The 14722-nt window shown below is 30.3% G+C and overlaps 5 protein-coding genes across 18 annotated transcripts in view; 2 read left to right on the top strand and 3 right to left on the bottom strand.

Annotated features, from left to right (window-relative positions):
- Window positions 1-29: 29 nt before the first annotated feature.
- LOC136780158 (glutathione S-transferase 1-like) lies at window positions 30-1824 on the bottom strand. The gene is made up of 7 exons (XM_066738332.1): window positions 1511-1824; window positions 1224-1374; window positions 1002-1060; window positions 797-938; window positions 592-709; window positions 259-521; window positions 30-162 (listed from the first exon to the last, which is right to left on the bottom strand). The coding sequence occupies exons 2-6, from the start codon at window positions 1359-1361 to the stop codon at window positions 286-288; spliced, it is 693 nt and encodes a 230-aa protein (XP_066594429.1). The 5' UTR covers window positions 1362-1374; window positions 1511-1824; the 3' UTR covers window positions 30-162; window positions 259-285.
- Window positions 1825-1918: 94 nt separating this feature from the next.
- Tango10 (transport and golgi organization 10) lies at window positions 1919-6187 on the bottom strand. 6 transcript variants are annotated; one of them, XM_066738305.1, is made up of 5 exons: window positions 5979-6091; window positions 5694-5780; window positions 5118-5310; window positions 4908-5048; window positions 1919-4847 (listed from the first exon to the last, which is right to left on the bottom strand). In XM_066738305.1, exons 3-5 carry the CDS (start codon window positions 5235-5237, stop codon window positions 3585-3587), a joined length of 1524 nt encoding a protein of 507 aa, XP_066594402.1. In that variant the 5' UTR covers window positions 5238-5310; window positions 5694-5780; window positions 5979-6091; the 3' UTR covers window positions 1919-3584. The 6 variants fall into 6 exon arrangements, with proteins under 6 accessions (XP_066594402.1, XP_066594405.1, XP_066594401.1 ...); XM_066738308.1 differs by lacking the exon at window positions 5694-5780 and adding an exon at window positions 5441-5496 and having other exon boundaries at window positions 5979-6084; XM_066738304.1 differs by having other exon boundaries at window positions 5694-5787; window positions 5979-6034.
- On the top strand, window positions 6097-8916 carry JMJD5 (Jumonji domain containing 5). 6 transcript variants are annotated; one of them, XM_066738317.1, is made up of 9 exons: window positions 6097-6219; window positions 6455-6499; window positions 7204-7345; window positions 7413-7557; window positions 7613-7790; window positions 7847-8011; window positions 8088-8305; window positions 8381-8536; window positions 8596-8916. In XM_066738317.1, exons 3-9 carry the CDS (start codon window positions 7206-7208, stop codon window positions 8851-8853), a joined length of 1260 nt encoding a protein of 419 aa, XP_066594414.1. In that variant the 5' UTR covers window positions 6097-6219; window positions 6455-6499; window positions 7204-7205; the 3' UTR covers window positions 8854-8916. The 6 variants fall into 6 exon arrangements, with proteins under 6 accessions (XP_066594414.1, XP_066594415.1, XP_066594411.1 ...); XM_066738316.1 differs by lacking the exons at window positions 6097-6219; window positions 6455-6499 and adding exons at window positions 6277-6426; window positions 6500-6536; XM_066738315.1 differs by lacking the exon at window positions 6097-6219 and adding an exon at window positions 6316-6361.
- On the top strand, window positions 6455-7180 carry Alg14 (ALG14, UDP-N-acetylglucosaminyltransferase subunit). Its single transcript, XM_066738333.1, has one exon. It carries the CDS (start codon window positions 6514-6516, stop codon window positions 7147-7149), a length of 636 nt encoding a protein of 211 aa, XP_066594430.1. The 5' UTR covers window positions 6455-6513; the 3' UTR covers window positions 7150-7180.
- Window positions 8917-14722, bottom strand: part of LOC136780133 (uncharacterized) — a 28251-nt gene continuing 22445 nt past the window's right edge. For 3 of the 4 annotated variants that reach the window (XM_066738255.1, XM_066738256.1, XM_066738257.1), the window contains 20 exons: window positions 14434-14559; window positions 14239-14355; window positions 13933-14111; window positions 13733-13859; window positions 13459-13580; window positions 13229-13352; window positions 13003-13170; window positions 12844-12911; window positions 12617-12781; window positions 12412-12530; window positions 12179-12337; window positions 12022-12104; window positions 10833-11940; window positions 10584-10752; window positions 10371-10499; window positions 10187-10302; window positions 9977-10108; window positions 9820-9906; window positions 9518-9702; window positions 8917-9453 (listed from right to left, as the gene is read on the bottom strand). In XM_066738255.1, coding sequence (XP_066594352.1) covers window positions 9361-9453; window positions 9518-9702; window positions 9820-9906; window positions 9977-10108; window positions 10187-10302; window positions 10371-10499; window positions 10584-10752; window positions 10833-11940; window positions 12022-12104; window positions 12179-12337; window positions 12412-12530; window positions 12617-12781; window positions 12844-12911; window positions 13003-13170; window positions 13229-13352; window positions 13459-13580; window positions 13733-13859; window positions 13933-14111; window positions 14239-14355; window positions 14434-14523 — 3540 coding nt within the window. In that variant the 5' untranslated portion in view covers window positions 14524-14559 and the 3' untranslated portion in view covers window positions 8917-9360. Of the gene's footprint in view, window positions 9454-9517; window positions 9740-9819; window positions 9907-9976; window positions 10109-10186; window positions 10303-10370; window positions 10500-10583; window positions 10753-10832; window positions 11941-12021; window positions 12105-12178; window positions 12338-12411; window positions 12531-12616; window positions 12782-12843; window positions 12912-13002; window positions 13171-13228; window positions 13353-13458; window positions 13581-13732; window positions 13860-13932; window positions 14112-14238; window positions 14356-14433; window positions 14560-14722 lie in introns of all 4 variants that reach the window. The other variant, XR_010823718.1, reaches the window with a different exon arrangement.

Here is a 14722-nt window from a genome sequence, read left to right as displayed (position 1 = left end):
ATTACTTACTACCTAAAAATTCTAGTATTATGTGTGTTATTTAGCTTTGTGTAAATACCTATTACTTGGAAAATTTTTCATCGTCAGACACAAGTTTTCCTTGAACTATAATTGAATATTATACTGAACCAATAGAGTAAATGAAGAGAGAAACACAATGTTCTAGAACACAAGATGGTTTTCTTTGAATATTAACGTAAATTATGTATAATAAGTGTTGCTATTGAAAATAAATTTTTAATGCAAATGTAAAATTACTTTGTTTCTTAAAATTTCTGAAAGCTATCACTTGTTTCTGCGAACTGGATGAATTGGGTGCTCCATTTCTAGATATGGTGGATTCTTTTCAAAATCTCTGATCTCTCGCATGCCTCTTTCCGCAATATCCCACAGCTCTGGGTGTTTTTGCTTGAAATTGTTATACCATTTTTCTACGTAAGGCCAATCGGTCAGTTTGAAATCGATCGCTTCCAAGCACATGGTTGACGTGACAAGAGGAAAATCAGCAATCGTCAAATTGTCTGCCGACCAAACATATATAAAAATTATAGATTCTACAGTTAAAATGATATAATCCGAACAAATGCTTACTGCCGCTTGCATACGTCGAATTTTCCTTTTTCAAGTACGTGTTGAAACAATCCAACCCCATTTTCGTTGTCTTCAAGCCCATCGGGGTTCTTTCATAATCAAAGAAAATTGGAGCCATCTGGAAGAAACAACGATTAATGAGAAAAATTAAATAAATGCATAACAGTTCAATTATTTTTAATTCTATCAGGAAAATCAAACTTACTACGTATCCTGAGATATTTTTATAGTAATATGCTAAATTGAAACAGAGTCTGTGATTAACAATTGCCCGAGCTTTTGGTTCCTTAGGATATAATTTTCCAGTCGTATCATATTGGTCAGCCAGATATTGTAATATAGCATTGCTGGAAGAGAAAGAAATAAAACAGAAATTAATAAATAATGTTGAATAGAAAAATTATTATTACCTCTCGCCCAAGATAAAATCACCGTCCACGAGAACAGGTATCTCCTTCTGCGGATTAAGCTGAAAGAAGTACATGATAAATTCTAATTATTCTCTCAGTTGGTTGCGTAATTCTACGGAATTCCTATCAGCCAGCGTCCCAGGCTACAATGCTGTACGTCACTTAATAGTACAGAAAATTCGTTTAAATTATTACAAAATATAATAATACATTTTTAATTACCTCTTCGTACTCTTTGGTCATGTGTTCGCCTTTACCGAAATCCACGTCGATAAGCTCATACTTAATATTCAAAGCTTTCAGTGCCTGTTGACAAGCTAAAGACGGTGGTCCATCGGATACTGAATACAATTTCATCATTCACCGCTTAGAGCTAGAGAAAAATACAAGATATAGAGAGTTTAATAAAAAATAAAATTATACATCTCCTCATGGAGATATATATTTAAAAGTTGAGGTTTGATAAATTAATCATAAGCAATTGGCTCTAATAATGCGTTTATACGTACGATGTTACTTTAAAGTAGAAATAGAAGAGCGATGGTTACCGTGGTAGACAGTAAACTGACACTGAAGCAGACAGACGGTCGCGCTCCTTTCACTTTTGCTTCTTCCCAAGGTATCCGATAACACGCCCTATATTTCAATTGTGGTACATATGACTTCCATGATGTATCAGACATCTTAATACGACGGAACAAACTTGTTTCCCTCCTACTCATATGATATTTATGTAGAGCAATAAATTGTAGCGTATCATATTTAGCGAATCATAATTTTAATATGCCCTAGCTCTTTCAACAATTATTTACACAGGTTTCTCCCATTTAATATTTTCTACGTTACTTAGTATTTTAAATTTTTTTTTATTACGACATATAAAAATCTACTTGGAACAAAATGATTAAATGATGCGATTCTGAGAAATCAATCAAATTTATTTTGTTCAAGAAGAGAGTCAATGAATCATTACAGAAGCTGTTTATGTATGATTAGCTTTGTCGAGATTTGATATCAAAAAAGAATAATGCTAACGTTGATACACTCTGGCTATTTTTAATATTAAAAAATTTTAGTTAAATGAACATGTAGTTCGTAGTTTTATTACATTTTACTTACAATTAATTTGCTTTATTATGTATTTCTTTCTAAAAAATCATAATAAGTTTCAGGGAGTTTACAATTATAACTTTTAAATCTACAAGTAAACGATCTATACAGATTTAATGCTATTATTAACTCTTTATCCACTTATTAATCGAGTGATGTCCATCTTAGGTATTTTAATGATTCTTCTCATTATTATAATTAGTAACGAATTTAAATTTATATCTAAAATAAGTCCTATGTACATACTCACAATAATATATACAGAGCATACAAGTTCTAAGGATATTGTTGTAAGAATAATTATATTTGTATTATATAATTTGTATTCACAGTATAAATTGTTCTTTGTCTTCGTTGGATTACACATCAGCTTATTCCCTATACTATTCGTATTTAATAAAAAATATAATCTCGCATTATTTCACATCGACAATTCGTATTTGAAGTGTTACTTTGCAATGTCAGTTACAGCATTTTTTTTGGATGTCTTCAAAATGCTGATCATTTAACGAAGTCTGTAGTCGAAAATAGTTTGTGCATTGATAAAGTTCAATTGTGCGATCGTACACACGCTCCGCAAGACTTTTGTATTATCTCCTTGAATTCGTATTTAGCTTTGAAAAAAAAGCAAGAACTTTGGTTAAATTTGCAGCGTTCTTACAGGGATTCCGCACATGATATTATGGAGCAAAACGCGTTTGAACGATACACTGTTCTTTGAAGACCGATTTCAACCTTGTTATAGCATTCTAGTGAGGTTACAAACTGTTCTTTCCAGTAAAATAATTCAATATTCGAAAACACAAAAGTATTTTGTTTTTAATAATTACTTTTATAATATATATGAAGATTAATATATAACAATTTTACTAGAAAGAGTGGTACGCGACATCGCTTAAATACTAAAAAAAGTTTGAAATCGGTGGTCAATCAACGTCGTATCATTGATACGTTTCCAGCTTTTGGTTTGTAATGTCAGTCTGAAGTATTCCGTTAATAACACATTTTGCGCGAATATTCCCATGTTATATGCTAAACCTTCGTCATATGCTCAGAGAGAGCTTTATTCAAGTACAACCACAATCTCTAAAATTGAGAATAACAATAATAGAAACTAAATTTTCATTTTTAACTATCTTCAGAATAAAATAAATTAAAATTCAGCTAAAGTGATTAACGAAACCTAAATACACCGACTAATTAAAGTTTCAGTCATGTATCACATTTCAATATATGTGAAATTAGAAAAACATAAAAATCGCATAAATCTTGTTCACTTAATGTAAAGATAGCTCAATAGCAATGAACAGTTTAATAACAATAATAAAAATATTTGATTATAATAATTTCGCACAGTGAATTATGAAATATATCAACAAGAAAATGGCAAAAGAAATAAGAACTAAATTATTTAAGAAAGGAGCTGTTGGGTTATCGTTGACGCGATTTTGAGGCGACAACGTGCTCGAAACGCTAATTGGCTGGAGAAATGACTATGTGTAACTTGAGCATGTCCTTATTTGGACCGACCAAAAAGGGAGATGCAATGTTCTCTGGAGCTGTACCTTGCTGAGGATTAAGCTCTTCGAACGGAAGAAGATCGTCTAAATTCAGAACACGATCTTCCTTATTGAATATATGTATAATTTCGGTAACCCTGGCAATATGCTCGACTCCATCTTGCAATCCATAAATAAGTACTCCTATTTTAACCCTCATATTAGCATCATTATTCGTCAAAGGCTCTTTACAAGTTAACGAAAGTCTTACTGATCGTTTAACGTGCTCTGGCATTTCAACTGTACCTTGCCAAACTATTAGAAAGAACTTCTTGAACCAAACCCCCTTAGGATACAAATCAACTACCCATTCGCAAGCACGATCTCCTGCATATTCTGCCAAACTTGAGTGGCTGGAAAATACCAAGGTTCTTGTATGATATGATGGTAAACTATGAAAATTTTCTATGGTGAGGAGAGAACTGCAGGTGTCCACTGTGTACAATCTGGGCTCAAATAGTAATGCACCATCCTCCTCATTCATGCTCACTTCCTTCACACGATCCAACTGCCCTGAGTGAAAAGACATGCCTATTGACATACGTTCCACAAAAAATTCTTTATACTTCTTCGTTAATGGGAATAGCAGGAGTTCTGCTAATTGTCTTGGTGACATCATTGGAAATCTCACTGGAGACATAACTGCCACTACCAATTGTTTCAAGGTAGATTCCAATTCTTCAGGCGACAATTGATTTTTCAGTTGATGTGACTGATGATCAAGCCATGATTCGAGGCACTTGTACAGTGTCATCTCGTCTTTTATTACTAGACTGCTTTGGTGTAAAAGAGAGACAAGGATATCTAAATCAAAATTGCCAAAGTCTGCAGTTTTTGCTACTAGTTCTAAATTCCATTTTATGAAGTTTTGGCATGCCTGAGTGATATTGTGATGGCCACAGTTTGAGCTGTACTGAAACCATGATACCAAAGTTCCATGTATGGCAGCTAGGGCAATGTGATTTTCCATATAATCAAGGCACAAAGCTATTAAATCTTTCACATTGTATTTGTCTGCTAGTGATAAAATTGGTAATACGACTCCATAATTGATTCTAATCTGTCCGGTATAAAAATACCTTAGAAATTCACTAAAAATTGGTGCGCACTGAGGTGTCTCCTGGAGGGTAACTCTACTTTCTTGGGATTCGCTCCATTGAGGGCTCATCAACATAACCTTGAAAACAATCATTTTTATGTTACAAGAAAATGAATACAATTAAAAGAATACACTTACTTGAAAAACATCGCTAGAAGCACATAATATTAGCCGATGAGCTGGATATTCTATTCCATCTACCACAAGACATATGTCATTCATAAGACGCTCGGCATATAATGTTGCAATTTTTAATAACACTGTACTAGAATTATCCACCTTTAATGTAATAGAAAACAAAATTCACATTTGTATAAAAGAGAAGAGAAATTTTTCTTTAAAGTTTACCTCTATAGAATCAGACTGCTCAGATTCACTACTCTCCTGGCTAGCTTTGCTATTCTTGAATTTCTTGTTAGAATCCATATTTAAATTTCTTGTCATCCATTTAAAAGTACTAAGTAACATTTGCACATGCTACTTTGGAGTATTTTACCCTTTATTTCTTAGTTGCTTCTATAATATCCATTTTTGACAGGACCTATTCCAAGTATAATAATAAGTTAGCAGCATTAAAAGAACTACTGATAGTAACAGTATTTCTATATAATAATTCAAAAACTGTACAAATATTTAAATAAATATGTGATAGCTAATGGTTTGGTGCATACTTTGTGAGTAAACATTGTAAAATTTTTTATAAAATCCTTGCATCAATACTTTTTACCTATATATTAAAAGAAAGATTATTATTCTATTTATCAAAAAAGAAACAATGTGTATGTCCTTCTATACAAGTTATGTGAAGAAACAAAATCAGTATAAACAATTTCTTTCAATCAATATAAATTGTACAGCTGCCATGATAATAAAAAATCACTACTATAGTGTTCAAAAACGATTTTTCCCGGTTTGTGTACATACCTTCAGATTACGAGATAGCGAAAAGAAGCTTAATTAGGACTTAGTTGCAGCAAAATCTAAATTTGCTAATATTGATCACACTCATTGCTGAAAACTCAATTCACAAGATTTACTCATATTACATGTTGCAATATAAACTAGCAGACTAAGCATACTGATAGAGCAAGCAGTAGCAATTCAAATAATCCAAAAGAAAATACAAGAGAATAATACATCGAAATAGAGTATTAAAAGAGAGATAGGAGAAGGAAAACCCAAACATTACAAAAAATACAGATCACACACCAATACCAGTGCACCTTCCTTAACTGCTACGAAATAACGGCATAGTTTGTGAACTCTATCGATACGAACTGACGGTTATTAATTAACATCATTATTTGTATTGTATGATCCAGTGATGCCAGAATGAAAATATTCCAACATACTTCAAAATTGAATATACTGAAATTGAGTGTAGTAGGGAGTTACTCACATTCTCTCATGCTGTACCGACTGGCGACTGCACAGTGCACGTAACACATCAGTGTGTAACTGCTTAAGTATACATATATATTAATATATATAGTGTCTGCTGTCAAAAAGTAGAGAACCACACACACGCCACGCCACATCCCCATAACACCAATTGGCAATTATACCCACTTGCTAACCTCACATTTCTTTGTGTATGCTATTTGTTAAAATAATATAGATGAGTAAACAAAAAAATAAACATAGGAAAAAATATATGGTAATACTGATATTTATTTTATTTACAGAAATATTTTTTCAATTATATTAAATTCGCTTTAATGATTTCACAGGTAATAAATTCCAAATGTATTTAGTAATTTTATACTTGTATGTTTTTCTTGGAATAAGCATTATAATTTTAAGTATAAGGGTTAGGTATTTAATGTCAAATAAAAATAGAATGATTGAAAAGAAAACACAATTAAGCGCTGTAAAGACAATGATAGTATTAGGTTCTGGTGGTCATACAGCAGAAATGCTTAGAATTGTGGAGCATTTGAATAGTAAAAATTACTCTCCAAGACTATATGTAATTGCATTTACAGATAAAATTAGTGTTGAAAAAGTCAAAAAGCTTGAAGATACTAATACTGACTATTCAATAAAAAAGATTTATAGAAGCCGAGAAGTTCATCAAACATATTTAACATCTATCTGGACCACATTAATAGCAATTATAGATGCAACTTTTTTATTTTGGAAAGAACGTCCAGAATTATTACTATGCAATGGCCCTGGCACTTGCGTACCTCTGTGTATAGTAGCATTTATTTCAAAAGTTTTCTACTTATCAAGTACAACTATAATTTTTATTGAAAGCTTTTGTAGAGTCAAAACATTATCATTATCTGGAAAAATTTTATATTATTTGGTAGATTATATAATTGTACAGTGGCCTAATTTAAGTACACCAATGTATAAAAGGACTATATTTATCTGATTAAACTGTCTCATCGTATCAAAGTTTTACAATTAATAAATCCTGGTATTTTAGAAATGAACTGTGAAGGATATTTAATCAATAATTTCATACCTTGGGAGAAATTGCTGGAAGATTTGCAATATATGCCTAATGAAATAAAACAACATGTTCATTTGATATTAGAAATTTTGTATGCTTCTCATAAAAGAGAAAGGTGAATTAATTTAGATTGCATTACTTGTCCAGTAACAAAGGAAATACTTAATTATTTATTTGTACAGGCCTCATGATGAAATATTCATTGAAAATTCTTTAATAAAAATAGAAACATGTATAGATAGAACTTGGGAGACTTTAAATTCTGGTTATTGGAAAGATGTTTCAATAGAATACAGATATTCTTATTCATTATGCAGTATTGTAAAGGTAGAGTTTTATCAACTTATTAAATAAAATACATTATTAATTTCCATATTTTTAGGTAATTCTTCTTGAAATTAGTTCTAAACTTAAAAGTAATATATCAAAGCTTGAAGAAAGTGCTTTGAATTTGGGAATTATACAACAAATAGATAAAGGGATATTATTAGGAGCTCCATTACCTAATTCACCACAATTATTAACAGATCTAGCTTCTAAAATAAATCATTTATGTGACAGTAAGTATAAATATTTAAAAAAATTTATACATTCTTATCAGGTACTGAATTTCCAGGTAAAGATACCATGCCTCTTGATTGTAAGAAAATATTTGCAGATGAAAAATCTATAAATGATGCATTACTCCCTGGATTTTTACCCATTCATCGTTATAACGAGCCTTCAATGGAATTTTTTTATAAAAATATTTTTTTACTGAAAGTACCAGCTTTGATCGAAGGTAACTATAATATTCAAAATTATTAAGCTAAACAGGAAAAAATGGATTGGCAATAAATTTGTTTCTCTATATTTAGGTAGTATAAAGCATTGGAAAGCTTTACAGTTATGGCAAAATATGGAATATTTAACAAAAATAGCCGGAAATAGAACAGTACCAGTCGAAATAGGGTCTCGATACACGGAGGATGATTGGTCCCAGCGGCTTCTTACATTATCTGAATTTTTGAAGACATACGTATTGAATAAAAATGATGAAACAGGTTATTTGGCGCAACATCAGCTCTTTGAACAAGTAACGTTGTAATAATACTTTATTAATTTTGTCTTAAGATTAATGAAAAAACTTTAGTTGAAAAATATTTTTTAGATACCAGAACTGAAAAATGACTTTACCATACCAGATTATTGTAGTTTTTCGGACAATGAAGATGTAGATGAAGAGCCAGATATTAATGCTTGGTTCGGTCCAGCTAATACTATTTCTCCTTTACATTTTGATCCAAAAAATAATCTTTTATGTCAGGTAAAGTGTAAATGTAGAAATAGATTCTACAAAATGCGTACAACACATTTTTTCTGTAGGTATTTGGTTTGAAAAGGGTTATTTTATATCCACCTGAAGACACGGAATATCTTTATCCGTACGATACCCGATTGCTTGATAACACAGCTCAAGTAGATCCGGGTAACCCGGATTATGAAAAATGGCCAGCATTTAAAAAAGCAAAAGGAATTATTTGTCTTTTAAATCCCGGAGAAATATTATTTATACCTCCAAAATGGTGGCACCACGTAACTTCGCTCACCCCTAGCTTTTCAATCAGTTTTTGGTGGACTTGAATAACTGTTAACATAATTTTGTAAATAAAAAATAAATAAATAAATTTTACTTATTGAAAGTTATATTTGTTGCAAGAATCATGTTTCGTTTAAGTTACATGTATGACTAACGTATATTGGCATTTCTTTTTTATTAATTCTTATAATTAGGAATGAATTATCACTGCATAATTGAAAAAAATATAAATCTTAGCGCTTACATACTTATACCTAGTAAAAATTTAAACTTGACTATACACTTTAACATAACACAAATAAAATATTAAGTGTTAATACCTATATTTACCTTAATATTATTAAACAAAACTATAAGAAATAAATGCTAAATTTACGTATCTTACAATCGGATATTTGTGAGGAAACTGAAAAGTCAAGTGTATTAAGTCTATCCATTTGAGCATATTGAACTGCATGAAAAGTTTGTAAAGTAGTGATCTCATTCTTTAAAAATTCGTTCAGAATGTAGGAGATTTTAAATAAAATCATCCATGGTCTATTTTCAACTTGTTATGACATTAGTGGTGGATACTCATCGTCTATTGTAGAATGAAATCGGCAATTTGGGCAAGACTGGTTTCTTTTAAACCAGTCTTGTATACACTAAACAAATAGAAATAATAATAGTAATAATAACAACAACAGAATGATAAATAAACGTACTTACAAATTTATGAAAGGTATGTTGACAGGTTAGAGTATAAGGTTGGTACTTTTTTGGATTCAATCTTTCCATACAAATAATACACTCGATTTCAAGCTCTTTCTTTTCCCATAGTTCAGTTATTGGTTTGATCGGCAACCATGCTGGCTTCGTTACTTCGGGTAGTGGATTTTTTCGTACAGGCATTACTAAAATTTGTTAGAACGATGTCGAGACAGTTTGCAACTAAATAAAATGATTATAAGTAATTTTAATTAAATGTTTAGCAACATGCTATTTATCTTTAAAAAGTACATTAAACTTACTTGTATCTCTGTTTATCGTTGAATTCCTTTGCAATGGCTGCATTAATGGTTTAAATTGTATACTATTCTCACTGGCATCTTTCATTTCTAATAACAAAACTTATAAATGTAAACTAATGGAGAGAATTAGGATAATATAAGAGACAAATTTACGAACTTTGTGCTTGTGCCTGTCGCTTTCGTGTTGACTTTGACAACACAGGAACGAAAGGTGAAGCGGATCTTGACGATGATTCTATTACAGGTTCTATAAAAGTTTCAGTTGTCAAAGGTGTAGTACGTTGAGATTCTAAACAAATTTGTGAAAATTTTTAAAATTATTAACAGCAACGTATCCCTAATAATAAAACTGACAAAAAACAAATACCATTATTTTTGGTAATAACATTATCAAATGCTTGTAAAATAGTATCTCTCGGTAGCTCGACTAAATTGGCCTTTAACTCTTGTCGAACAGTTGCGAAAGTATCTGATATTTGTGAACTGTGGACGTAAAACATATCGTAACAAAAGAAAAGTATTTTTAAAAATTAAGAAAATTCTTAACATACTCTGTTAACTCTGAATATTTTTCATGTACCGCTGTCATCAATTCTTTTTCGAAACTGTAATTGTCTGATGCTTTATCGTCCTCTGTTTTAGCTGTGTTTTCTTGTATCTCGACTGTCGTATGCTTATCTCTAAATGTATAATTGAAAAATAAAATTAGAACTAACATACAAAATAAAAAATTGTGCAACAGATTAAATATGGCTAAATATTACTTTAGTGAAGCCGTAATTTCTTGTTCTACTTTTTCTTCAGTTGCTTCTTCATAATTCTTCTTATCTTCGCTTTCTGCTATTTTTTTTTCAGTGTTATTATTTAGATTCAAATTTTTATTCTTTGCTTTTTCAGGTTCGCCTTTAATTTCAACTATTTTTGACTTTTCTCCTGATTTACATAAAAAAAGTTATTAGATAGTTTTAGTAAATTTTACCTACATTTTAATTTTAATTACTAAATATATAGACCTTTAAACACTTTTAATTGTGGTGGACATGTAATCACGCTCGGCGTAAGAGTCATTGCTACGTTATTTTGGTAGTTATATAAGTAGTGTAATGGTGTAGCCTGCATCAACGGTGTATAGTGTGGTCTTAACATCGTAGATGGCACAGAAGGATTCGACTTTCCTGGAAATACATTTAAGAAATAAGACGAATATTTTTGTAATGCTTCAGAAACTATTTGTCCCGTTGTTCTAGTAGGATACGTAGGTAGAATTTCCAACTGTAAAATAGTTTCATCAGGAATATTAAGAGCGTCTGCTTCTTCAAAAGAAGTAGATATTTTGTTGTATTTTTCCACTTGTTCATTTTTTACTTTCATAATATATTCTAAAGTGGATTGCCAATCTAAACGATCGTTCGTTATCGGTGTGAAACCTAAATATTTCTGAAATGCCATAGTGACTTCGTTAATAACATTTAAAGTGTTATTGCATTCTCTAATGCATCCATCTAGGTATGCATTATTTCCTATAAATTGATAATAAAATATCCTTTTCATCCATTGTTTCTGTTCTTCGTAAATTCCTTTTGTTTTTTCAGATTTGTCAACAGAATCTTTATCAGGAATGATTTTAGCTTTTTTTTCTTCCATTAATTGTGCCACTAATTTTTTAGCAACTGCTTTACTCTGATTTAGTTCTAAAACAGCATATTCAATCTGCATTTCATATGTTTTTTCAGTGGTCTCTTTTTCTTTTAAAAGCAGATTGTATCTAATTTGTAAATCGTCATTATTTTGTCTTAATTGTTGAATTTGCTGCTGTAGACCCAATATCTCATTTTTTAATGATTCGGTATCAATCAAATCAGTTTTATTACTTTCATTTCCAAACTTTTCACCGGTACATGGTATGTGACTGTCATCTGTTGTTTTTTTATATGATAGAAAATTGTAGTCAAACTCAGATTCTTTTATTGGGCTTGATATTTTGTTGTTATCCCACGAGTTAATATGTTTCTTGTAGTTTGGATCTGCATTTTGAAAGGAGTTCAAAGAATATGTATAACTTATTGCTGCTGTTTTGTCCTCCACAGAATTGATACTTTCTACAGGATTCGTTATTTTTTCCTGTTTCAAGATTTAAATAATCATGAGAAGTTAAAATTATGAAAAGTTAAAGAATATTTTTAAACTATATTGAATAAATACCGGTGTAGCATTAGTATTCGGGAGGTTATTTGTACTCATTAGTTCATCATTAACAATTTTCAAAAAATCTTCGTCAAAGGTACCTACAATTAATAATGCATGAAATTCCATTATCAAGTTGACTATTATTAAAAAAAATTGTTGTCATAAGTCATACCATTTTCAAGTGTGGTAGCTCCGTAACCAGAATGAAAATTTGACATTTTTGATTCAGTATTATCTTTTAAATTAAAAACTTTAGATGCATTTTTTTCAATGTGTATATAGGATCCCGTTACTTTTATATCAGATGTTTCTTGCAAGAAGTCGTCTAAATCTAAAGTTACATATTTTAAAAATTACTCAAACATTAAATAATTTACACATAGTGAGGAAACATTATCTAGTTACCTAAAAAGTGAAGATTAATTTGAATGTCAGATTCTATAATTTTTTTTGTTTCATGAAACTTTTTCGTTACGTCATCTATGCTCACAACATCGTTGTTATTTATATACTCATATAAAACTCTAAAGACAAATGAAACACAGTTGTATAGTTACAAGAATTCGTCCTATTTACATAAATAATGTATCGATTAAATGGAATAACTCACTCAAAAAGAAACGTTTTAGCTTGCGCCAAGGTTGAATTATATGAGGAATTATCAGTATCAGATTTAGGTGGTGAATCCACCTTTTCCTTCAGATATTGATTTGAAAACACAGTTTTTCTAGGTTTAGGTAATTTATTATCTTTTACATCCCTCTCATTAAAATCCCTGTAAAATATAATGGCGAAATAACGATTGATGACTACATAAGGAAAAATTTCTCCACTTACTGATCGTTCTTGGTCTGTCTTTGATCCAACGGAGACGTGTGTGGTCTGCGCAACTTTTCAACCTGAAGCTGTTTGTAAAACACAAAAATTGAAATATTTTTTTTTTTATACAATTGGTATGCTAAAAGGAATAAGACTGTGTCGTGTACACATACATACATAATTTTTTGGAATAGTACCATCGCCTCTACTAGGTGACGCATAAAAAATAGGATTTTCAATGGATTTAACTAATACACCTTTAGAGCCATATATTTTAATTTGTCTTATTACACTGGGAAAAGTATCGCTGCTGTGATTTCCTAAGCAGGGTTGACCAATCATTTCCTAAGAATAAATAAATTGATAATATATTATTTAAAAAATCGATAAACTTCAATAGTACCTCGTCTGACTTAACAGAAACTTTATTCATTATGTAACTCCAACAAGTGTCATGATACTTCTGACAACAAGAAGCGTACTGGTTGTTACAATTAGTGACGATCATTCTGGTGAATGCTGGATCACTAAAATATTGTAAGACGCGCGTAAGAAATAAGTAATATATTTGAATAATAAACAATAACATTATTAGAAGGTATATAAGTTGATATTTTCAACTGCTCTTATTACCTAAAATAAATATGTTTCATTGGAACATAAAATTCAGAATAATTTCGACACTCAGTTAGGTTACATAAACCATCTGGTTGATTCCATTTTTCACACTTCTTTTTCAAGATTAATAACGAATCCTAAGTTTGCAGAAAGGAACAATATTACAATAGATATTAATAAGGCCTCGAAAGAAAATAATTTTTTCGAGTGGAATAGATTACAAAAAAATATTATAATTTTTATACATAATAATTTTTGATAATATTAAGCATATATAGTTTAAATATACCATCAAACCCTCTTTCGTTGTTTCCTTAATTACTGTTGAAGTACCAGGTATATTAACCGGTTGAAACTCTATATTACCACTCAAAACAGAGATCCCATCACGGATGACTTTTGAGGCATAGTCAAATCTATAAATAGAATAAATATATTAATATCATTACTTATTGATCATTTTAAAGGAACACAATTCATATAAATTACCTATACAATTTAAGATGAACTTTTCCTAATGCATAATAAATTGTCGGAAATGTATCCACTATTGCTTTCTCTAGCATAAGCAGTCTTCTTAAAGCTTCTGTTAAATCCGAAAGGTCGTCCGATTCAGATAAACTCACACATAACATATATTTAATAATATTTTGATCACACGGTAAATTCTGGAAAATTAATAAACTTAATTTAAAAAGTGGCAAATATACTAATTCGCAATTTAGTAAATGCGTTAATATTCTCATGAATGTTAATGAAGGACTTAACGTTGGTCGTATAATTTTTAAAACGCACCGGATTTTCTTTCCCCGTCAATAATAAATTTAATACTGCTTTGTAGTAATTACTTGACGTTTCGTAATCTCCCTTGATAAAACATTCTCCGGCTACTTCCAACATCATAACGAGTTCCTAATTAGTTCCAAAACAAATATATGTTGAAAGTAATGAATACACGAATAGGAAAACAAAAGAAATAAAAATATTTACCAGAGACGCTTCTTTCTTAGATTTAAAACTTAAATCTCTAGTTGGAGTAGAATTTAAAATATCCAACAGGCGTTCATTGATTTTCTCCATTTTTCTTAATTCTTCCTCAAACTTTAGCTATACGTGCTATAGTAAACAAAAATTAATTGAGTCATTAAACATCTACATATAACGTAATCCAGTTAAAGATTGGATAACATTGTACGAAAAACATGATACAAAAATTATGGAAATAAATTTGCATAGTTTGTAATCAGAAAAAAGAAATATTTATTAATATTATTTTAAC

The sequence above is a fragment of the Prorops nasuta genome, unplaced genomic scaffold (assembly GCF_024137725.1).
Source record: "Prorops nasuta isolate Cenicafe-Biocafe unplaced genomic scaffold, Cenicafe_Pnas_1.2 PNAS00018, whole genome shotgun sequence".
NCBI classification, from domain to species: Eukaryota; Metazoa; Arthropoda; class Insecta; order Hymenoptera; family Bethylidae; genus Prorops; species Prorops nasuta.
The sequence above is the reverse complement of the archived record's forward strand: the minus strand, read 5'-3'. Positions and strand labels throughout refer to the sequence as shown.

What these genes read in the sequence shown, in the direction of transcription:
- JMJD5 (XM_066738319.1), top strand. Translation starts at nt 7,206, where the DNA reads ATGAACTGTGAAGGATATTTAATCAATAATTTCATACCTTGGGAGAAA. An exon ending in GCTTCTCATAAAAGAGAAAG is followed by an intron (nt 7,346 to 7,412) that starts GTGAATTAATTT and finishes TTATTTGTACAG; the next exon opens with GCCTCATGATGAAATATTCA. An exon ending in AAAATAATCTTTTATGTCAG is followed by an intron (nt 8,537 to 8,595) that starts GTAAAGTGTAAA and finishes TTTTTTCTGTAG; the next exon opens with GTATTTGGTTTGAAAAGGGT.
- LOC136780158 (XM_066738332.1), bottom strand. Translation starts at nt 1,361, where the DNA reads ATGATGAAATTGTATTCAGTATCCGATGGACCACCGTCTTTAGCTTGT. An exon ending in TGACCAAAGAGTACGAAGAG is followed by an intron (nt 1,061 to 1,223) that starts GTAATTAAAAAT and finishes TACTTCTTTCAG; the next exon opens with CTTAATCCGCAGAAGGAGAT. An exon ending in GATTTTATCTTGGGCGAGAG is followed by an intron (nt 939 to 1,001) that starts GTAATAATAATT and finishes TTTCTCTTCCAG; the next exon opens with CAATGCTATATTACAATATC.
- Alg14 (XM_066738333.1), top strand. Translation starts at nt 6,514, where the DNA reads ATGTATTTAGTAATTTTATACTTGTATGTTTTTCTTGGAATAAGCATT.
- Tango10 (XM_066738310.1), bottom strand. Translation starts at nt 5,237, where the DNA reads ATGTTACTTAGTACTTTTAAATGGATGACAAGAAATTTAAATATGGAT. An exon ending in AGCAGTCTGATTCTATAGAG is followed by an intron (nt 5,049 to 5,117) that starts GTAAACTTTAAA and finishes ATTACATTAAAG; the next exon opens with GTGGATAATTCTAGTACAGT. An exon ending in CTTCTAGCGATGTTTTTCAA is followed by an intron (nt 4,848 to 4,907) that starts GTAAGTGTATTC and finishes ATTGTTTTCAAG; the next exon opens with GTTATGTTGATGAGCCCTCA.